General features: G+C 32.7%; 1 protein-coding gene across 1 annotated transcript; it reads right to left on the bottom strand.

Annotated features, from left to right (window-relative positions):
• Positions 1-7,189: 7,189 nt before the first annotated feature.
• LOC132309174 (protein ALP1-like) lies at positions 7,190-7,783 on the bottom strand. The gene is made up of 2 exons (XM_059807509.1): positions 7,654-7,783; positions 7,190-7,572 (listed from the first exon to the last, which is right to left on the bottom strand). Exons 1-2 carry the CDS (start codon positions 7,781-7,783, stop codon positions 7,190-7,192), a joined length of 513 nt encoding a protein of 170 aa, XP_059663492.1.
• Positions 7,784-9,316: the final 1,533 nt, after the last annotated feature.

Here is a 9,316-nt window from a genome sequence, read left to right as displayed (position 1 = left end):
GGTGATTTAATGTGTGAATAATGTCTTTTCATAATTTAGAGGGGCATGTAGGTAATTTACTGCTTCCATCTAATATATTTCGGAGTACAATTAATGCTGATCGAGTAATTATAGGCTCCATCAGAGATTTCACCATAAGCTAAGATGGTAGTAATCAATAACGTCTGTAAGATGATGCGAGCGTAATTTCAAAAAAGTTATCTTGCTCGCCAAGCCTGTTATTGATAATGTAAACTATTATGTAAGCAATATTAATGGTTATTTCAAAAAAGTCTATATGTAGTATTGTAAAACCCCTACACCTTTATATTATCGATTTGGTGCCAATACCCTTCTCGAGATTTAAAATGATTATAATGTTCTCATATGAGTAAAATAAATTAATATATACGGACTAAAAATGTCTTAAGAACCAAACTTCACACAGAACCAAAGTCCCCACCTTCATACACCAACTGCTAAGATGCATCATAATTCATGGTTAAGATTTATTCACTAGAAACCTCTAACTAAATATCTTATTTTGCAAATATTCTTTAGAATATTACAAACCTTTCAATAAACTAGAAAAAAATAATAATAATAATAATAATAAAAAACCTCCAATGTTCTAAAATACTAAGAATATTAAAAATTCTGTTATTTAAGTATGTCTACTAATTAGTTATAAAAATAATGAAAACTTTATTAGTTTTATAAGTATTAAAAAAAAAAAAAAACTATTTTAATGTTTTTTTTTGATGGGTGGAGCAATTTGGTTCACCCTTTGCAATTGATCTAATGAACATCCGAGGGTTTGGATACACCACATGTATAAGTAACGTTACAAGCTACTTGTTAGAGGGGCCGAGAGATCGGGCCTTGAGACTGAAACTAAGACCTAAACTCTCTCCCCAAATATAGTGGAAAGGGCCAAAACTTCCAAGCCCATTAAATTTGGGCTTTTTGCAGACCCTATTGCACGTGAAATTGCATTTTGGATGGTATTGGGACTAATTCTGTAGAGTAATACATATTATTAGTCTATTGTTTATATAAATAGATTTCGGAAAAACACAGGTTTGTTAATATTTTTTTTTATTGATTATATAAATTTACTTATATAATTAATGTTCACACAATTTTATAAACGTCAAAATGACATTTTTTATTATTTATTTATTTATTATTATTATTTGCATGAAGAAAACAAAGAGCTAAGAGCAAAACAAAAATCATCCTCCATGCCATTAGATAAGCAAGAAAGCTATATGTTTCACTAAAAATCAGTGTTTTTTTTACGAGCACTCCCCATTTACCAAGGTTGTTAGCAACCTTGTTAGAGAATCTAGGAGTCCAATGAAGAGAGAGAAAGTAAGGAGAGTTAGGTGTTTATATATATATATATATATAGAGGTACTTGACTTTAAGTCTGTAAAGATGGGATACCAAGGAACTCTTATCGACAACGATATAACTCAATATATAAAGTTTCAAATACATATATAAATAATGAGCTATATGTATAAATGCATCATACACTATATATTAGTGGTGGTACCAAAGAAAGTGGGTCAACAATGAGACACAATATTGAACAATATATATATAGATATAAATTGCCTATATTAGTTGGAAAGGAAGTGGGTCAAAGAGTAAACTTATTTTTGCATATTAAGCCAAAGAACAAGAATAAATTCAACCTAAATTAGTTGGAAAGGAAGTGGGTCAAAGAGTAAACTTATTTTTGCATATTAAGCCAAAGAACAAGAATAAATTCAACCTATATTAGTTGGAAAGGAAGTGGGTCAAAGAGTAAACTTATTTTTGCATATTAAGCCAAAGAACAAGAATAAATTCAACGCTTTCATTCTTATATTCTTTTGGTGGGTCTTTATAATAGGTATCTTGAAAAATAGAATCTTCCGAAAAAAAAATAAATAAATAAAATTTGATTGGAGTAACAATTTGTTACCTGAAAGCCATTATGAGTAAGAAATAGTTAGGTACTTCATAGAATCTTTTATTATTATTTTGAAATGGATGTTGAATTTTTAAAAAACAGTTTAAGGTTAACAAGCTAATTTTTCTGTTTATTTTTATTTTTTAAATACAACAAATATTTTTATGTTATCAAACAATGTATCTGTTTATAAATGAACAAAAGTGACACATAAACACTCATTATTTTAGATTAAAAAAAAAAAAAACTTCCCCAATTACTCTCTCATTGGACCAAGGTAAAAAAACTGAGTTGGCAGTTGAGTAATATTTACTAAACTTCCAATTTATATATACAACTTTCGTATATAATACACATATACATATTGCATTATTTAATGAATTTAACTTTTATTTTATGAGTCCAGAAAGAAAGAACAAAACCCTTCCCTCTAAAAGTCAACTTTCCATCCAAATGAAATGAAAACTCTCTCTCATTAAAATTAAGTAGAAAAAAGCAAAACCAAACCAAACATAAAGCAAATCCATAACCCTTCCTTCTAAAAGTCAACTTTCTATCCAAATGAAATGAAAACTTTCTCTCATCAAAATTAAGTATGAAAGAAGTAAAACCAAACCAAATATAAAGCAAATCCATAATGCATTGCATAAGATAATGCTTTTGTGATTAATGAACTCTCTCTTCAAATAAACAAAATCTGACTTATTCCGGAAGAAGAACAGACCAGATAGAGAGAATCCATAACGCATTGCATAAGATAATGCTTTGTGATTAATGAACTCTCTCTTCAAAGAAACAAAATCAGACTTATTTCGGAAGAAGAACAGACCAGATAGAGAGAATCACAAAACAACAAAGACGATTTTTTTTCGAGAGATGAACGATTTCTTTCCTTAAATTGTATACTATTATACGTATAAAATATAACACAAAGTATAGATGAATAAATTTCTTAACTTGTTGGCCTGACGATAATGTGGCATTAATTACCACCGTTAGATACTCATTGGACTATCCAGTGAGAGAGTAACTGAAGATGATTTTTTTTGTTTCTAGATGGTTGGTTGGTAGTTACCTTGATGATTGACGTGGACTGATAAATTGGTTTGGGTGCCTAATAGGCCCATTGGCCTCTTTTGGTATGGGCCTCGAAGTATGCCCCCAAGTAAATATGTGAGAATTATTATTATTTTTTTATCATATACTTATTGGCATAGAAAGGAAGTCTTTTTTCATTGTCAATGTAACGCAGTAGTATGCACTCAAAGGTTATGGGGAAGGACGGGATGGTGCTTCTTCAAATGGCAAAGAGGTCTTGATTTTTGGGTTAGTGGGGGATGGTTAGTCTGACTAATTAAGCTTAATCAACATTACCGTAATTAAGCTTCCTTACTTCTTATCGGAACGTTCTAATAGGGGATGCGATAATGCACTTCGCTTTTCTATGTTTATACTCCAATTTAAAAGGGAAATTAGTTATTATTTTTCAAATTATATAATTATCCCTTTAATATATGGTTGGTCTCTCCTTCTCTCTTCAATCTTTAATGTTTGGATAAATTACAATGATACCCCTCAGGTTTGCTTAAAAGACAACCATATACAACTTAGGCAACTTTTGGACAATGACAACCCAAGTTTGCAAACTTAAACAATGACACCCCATTTAAATAAAAAAAAAAAACGGAGCCAAACACAGCCTTAAGTGATATGAAATGTTTAATATGCCCTAAGATATATTTTAATCCTAACCTAAAATAACCAAACTACCCTCTCATCTCATATCTCTCTTTTAACATCTCTCATCTCATCTCATCTCTTTCTCTTTCTCTTACAAACTGCTCCATCTCCCTTCTCTTCTTCCACACCCTCAAACCCCCAATCCGTAAATCAAACCCAATTCTCTTTCTATTTCACACACACAGTATCTCTCAAACCCCCAATCTCGATTCTTAGCGGGATGAAGCGACGGCCGAGAACAGCGGCTGTGATGGATCCGGTGAGGATCGGTTGGCGGTGAGTTCTGTAAGGATGAACTCGGCCTCGGCTATGCAGAGCTTGACTGTGGATGGCTCGGCCGTGAATGACTCACGGCGGCTGGTGAGGGCTTGGTCATGATGAAGACGGCCTCGACTGTGGGCGACGGGGTGATAGCACTGAACGCCGGTGGATAGATTGGCTGGATGGAATCGGCGATAGTTGGCTCGGTTGACTTCGAAATGGAGGTGATGGCCGCGGCTGACTGACAGTGGCAATGACGGGCGCTGACTAGTCCGAGTTGGATCGGTGGTGGCAAAGGTTCGAGTTAGACTCTGTCGGGTTCAATGGCTGTGCTCGGAAGGATCAATGGTAGAGACCGCCGTGATGATTGGGAGCCGTAGATAGTGTTCTGACACGGCGACGAAGGCCCATGTCGGCGTGTATCTTTGGTCATAGTCAAGGGCGGAGCCAGGATTCCAAAGTCGGGAGGGCTAAAAATAACTAGACCCATGATTGCTTAGTGTATCATCCATACTTTAAATACATAATTATCATGCATCAGTTATTCAATTAAACCCAATAATCTACAACATTCTAACACATTTACACTTTATTTTCACAGTTAAGAATCCATTGAAGTTTGCTTCATACAAGTATTAAAATAAACAACTAAAAGAATGTAAGATATATATATTTCTTATCAATAAATTCACATTAGAAAGTAAGACCTATGCGCTCCGCCCCTGACTAGTTATTAATCAATTATATAATAAATTACCCAATTTAACAAGAAATTATCAAGTCATCAACAAAGCCCCCCACCCTCCTTTTTTTTTTTTTTTTTGCAAAAATAAAATTCAATATTTCACTAGATTAACAATAATAATTCATGATATTCATCCACCCATGGCTTAGTACCTTACACACAAAGAGTTTAAGTCTTCTTTCATAGACTAACAATGTGTTTGATTTACTAGGCTGGGCCCTATTATATTTTATTATGGTTTATTTTATGATCGGACATGTCCATGGTTTGTGGGCTTACTCATATTTAAGGCTTGACCTTCGTAAATTTTATAATTCTTCTTATTTATAGAAATATTATGGATTGGGCTGGGCTGATAGGAAGAGGAATAGTAGTATATAGACTTATAGGAACAATAGTACTAATTTTTTTTTTTTCAATTGGACCTGGGCTATAGCCCAGGTTAACCCATTACTAGTTCCTCCCTTGGTCATAGCATCCTTTCCAATATGCCCTTTGGCTTCGCCGTGATGATTCAGAGCCGGAGATAATGTTCCTACACGGCCAAAAAACTGACTATTCATCGACTTTTTATCTGAGAATCTCGGCACTAAAGAGTTTGAGTGGGTCGAAGCAGATTCCACTGGCGATGGAGGCGGATGTCGACGTGTATCATTAGTCACAGCTTTCTTTCTAACATCCCCTTTGGCTTCGATGTGATGATTGGGAGTTGGGCAATATTGTGTGTGTGTGTGTGTGTTGGGTTTTGATGGTGGTGGAACGAGGAAGAAGATTGTGGGTGGGGAGGTTGGGTGGTATTGTGGGTGGAGAGGTTGGGTGGTGGTGAGTGGTGGTTAACTGGTTATTGAGGTTGTGGTGGTTTAGTATATTGGATGAGGGTAATTTGGTCATTGTTCAAGTTTGCAAACTTAGGGCCCGTTTGGCATGCGTTTTACTTTAGGCGTTTTGTTTTTGGCTAAAACAGAAATAGCGTTTTTACTATTAGAGTGTTTTGGCAAAAATCGGAAGCACGTTTGGGAACGATGTTTTGCTGTAGAAATGTCGGAAACAAAAATATGCAAAACACGTTTGGTAAGTCATGCGTTTCAAGAATTTTAAAAACAAAACATGTTTGGTAACTCCAACTATTGTAAACAAAATAAAACAGAAATAAAAAATATGTTTGGTTATCATTGTTTCTAATTTATTTTTATAAATTTTAAATTTATTTATAAATTTATTTCTATATAAATAGTCTATATATTTTTAATAAATTTATTGAAATTTGAACACACAATATATATATATATATATATATATATATATATATATATATAACCAAAGTGTAATTACAGAAGCAACTGCTTTAGCGAAAATGTAGAATGTTAGTTCTAATAATTGAACCAATAATTTCAACCATTTTGCATGTTATCTTGATCTGAAGCTACACTTCAAGTTATTTGAAATTTTTTGGTATAGTTTGTTCCTTTGGTGATGATTGTCCATAGGTTTGTATTTCATTCATTTTGCTCATTTTTCGCATTAGCGAAAGAAGAAAAAAAAATACTACACAGCTTTGATAATAATTTTCGACTCTTGTAAGTCTGCACTGGTGGGAATTTAACTCCAAAATACAGATTCTTGCCTTCTCTTTTGTAAAAAAATGTAAACCCCCACCAAATTATATATATATTAATTTTTGTAATAACCTATTTACAAGTTATTTCTAATAACCTACTTCAAATTTATTATCATTATACCTGTATAGTCCAATTCAATATTAAAAATAAATAATCTTTAGTCACATTTTACTATACTACATGAGAGTCAACATTTGTAAAAAAATTTGCAATAATCTATTTACAAGTTCTTTGCAATAACCTGCTTCAATTTTATTATCATTATACCTGTATAGTCTAACTCAATATTAAAAATAAATAATCTCTAGTCACATTTTATTATACTACATGAGAGTCAACATTTGTAAAAAAAATTTGCAATAACCTATTTACAAGTTCTTTGCAATAACCTGTTTCAATTTTATTATCCTGATACCTGTATAGTCCAACACAACATTAAAATAAAAACAAACTCAATTGAAAGCATAATTGAAATAGAGTGTATAACATTTACAAGTCCTGAAATATTCAACCAACAAATTAAACACATTTAAGTTGTACATAAAATGTTTAGAACAAAGCATTAGCAATACGTAGTTGTCACTAAAAATTAATAAGAAGTTCATAAAGTGGATAATAATGGCAACGACACATCATCTTCATAACAGCACATGTGGCCTTCAAGAGGGCATCAACACACTTCATATCTGCAATAATAGCATTTAAGTTGAATTATATATCTGCAAAAAATATTTATATTACATATATATATTGCAAGCTCACAATAGCAACAAATATATTACATATAAAAGAAAAAATATACCATCACCTTCAGAAGGATCAAGAGTGCTGAAGAAAATTCCAAATCTGATCAGCAATAGTATTACGCAATTGATCCATTTCTCAAAGCTGAGCCGAAGGCACATGCTCAACAATCTCATCATCTTCACCATCACTTTGAGGAGGATCATTACCATCAAATATGTCATCAGGCTGATGCTGATTTTTGATAAAATTATGTAATGTGCAACAAGCCATTACAATCAATACTTGTGTTGAAAACTTATAAGGAGGCATTGCCCTCAAAATAGCGAATCTCATCTTCAATAACCCAAAGCATTGCTCAATTATATTTCTCAAAGATGAATGCCTATGATTGAACACTTCCTCCCGACTACGAGGTTGTCTAGTCCTACGGTATTCCTGAAAGTGGTAAGTATGACCTCGAAATGGGGCCAAATAACCAGGCTTATTGGCATACCCTGAGTCCACCAAATAATACTTACCTGCCATGTTTAGAATACATAAAGATATATACAGTATGATAAACTAACTATATATTAAGTGAATTTATAAAAAAATATTACCTGCTGGTGGAGCTGGAAAGTTCATTGCCTCATTTTCAGTACACTCATTTAGGATTCTCGAATCATTAGCTGAGCTTTCCCACCCAGCTAGCACATATGTGAACCTCATGTCAAAGTCACATACAGCCATTACATTTTGTGTGGTATAACCCTTTCTACCACGAAATGGAAGTTGTGTACTTGCTGGCAGAGTTGCAGGAATGTGGGTTCCATCTATAGCTCCCACACAATGCCTGAAGTAAGGGTAAAACCTAGAAGACTCTCTAATCTTATTCGGAATCACAGAAAAATTAGGAGGGGTAATGATATGGGTGCCCAACTGACATACTGCATGCAACACAGCATGGAAGTGTCTAAAAATGGTTTCAGTGGAGTGTTGAAATCTCTCTGCTACAACACGATTCCTTTGATTATGAGATAAAGTGAGCAAAAAGATTGCCACTTGTTCATAAACAGTTAAAAATTTAGAATCCTTCAGTCCTATACCTTTCAGGGTACTACAAGTATAGGTGCGTTTTGGTCCTTAGAAAGATGTATTTCTTAAAAATCTGATATAGGAGTAGAAGAGTTTAAACAAGTTAAAAATTTTAACTGCTCTAAATCACCAAATTTTCATAAAATAATTTTTGAAATGGAATACCTCAAGAACACAAATAAATTCAGAAAAGCATTAAGGGCGTCACAATCAAATCGACTAAAATATGGGGGGATTCACGCAGCAAGAAGAAAGAGGTTTTTCGGAAGTAAAGCAACATCAAAGGAAACTTTAAACAGGAGAGAAATAGAAGAGAGAGAGTACTCACAGTATATCGCAGTCGCCTCCCAAATCGCCTTCTCTAGGGTTTCAGAGGAGAGAGAAAAGATCGGGCCAAAATATTGCAAACGCGTTTTAAAGCTACTTCCTCCGCTACAGTGCAAGACCCAACTTACTTCAAGCGCTACAGTTCTTTTTATTGGGCTACAGTTAGAAACAACAAAAACACCAAAGCTACTTTTTATGTTTTTATTTTTATTTTTTTAAAACTTTATACATAGTGATTTAATTGAAAATTTAGTGAAAGAGAGTCAATAAACATTGAGAGTTAAAACTAAGGTAATTAAAAAAAAAAATTGTATGGGACGGATACGAGAGTAGTTGTATTTATCTAGTAATTAATTTAATACACAAAAGTATAAATAATTTATTAATATATATATATATATATATATTTGTGAAATAATTATGCTTTCATACATTATATTAATTACCAAATAAATATATTTGCAGTCAATACAAGATTCTTTTATATTGAATTTATATATATATATATATATATATATATATATATATATATATATATATAATATAATGAGATACTAACTTCATCTTCTATTGGGGTCTTGAACGACTGTCTTAATTATTTTACGATAAGTCTCATCACATGATATTATGATAATATTATATGATAAAATTCGGTGTCTCACTTAAGTAAATTGAATTGTTAACTTAAAATTCCATTCTTTAATCATTATTCCCCCTACCAAATGATGGAAAAACACTCAACCCCCTTGTACTTTTCTTAACCTTCAATTATCCGGTTCCAAACAAATGAGAAATTGTTCCATTCTTCCCCATTTCCTTTCCTTTTTCCATCCCATCATTCTTCTTTGGTAGGTGCAAGTT

Source organism: Cornus florida, unplaced genomic scaffold (genome assembly GCF_030987335.1).
Source record: "Cornus florida cultivar Cherokee Brave unplaced genomic scaffold, ASM3098733v1 CherokeeBrave_3.0.0_Hap2_Chr05, whole genome shotgun sequence".
Lineage (NCBI taxonomy): Eukaryota > Viridiplantae > Streptophyta > Magnoliopsida > Cornales > Cornaceae > Cornus > Cornus florida.
The sequence above is the reverse complement of the archived record's forward strand: the minus strand, read 5'-3'. Positions and strand labels throughout refer to the sequence as shown.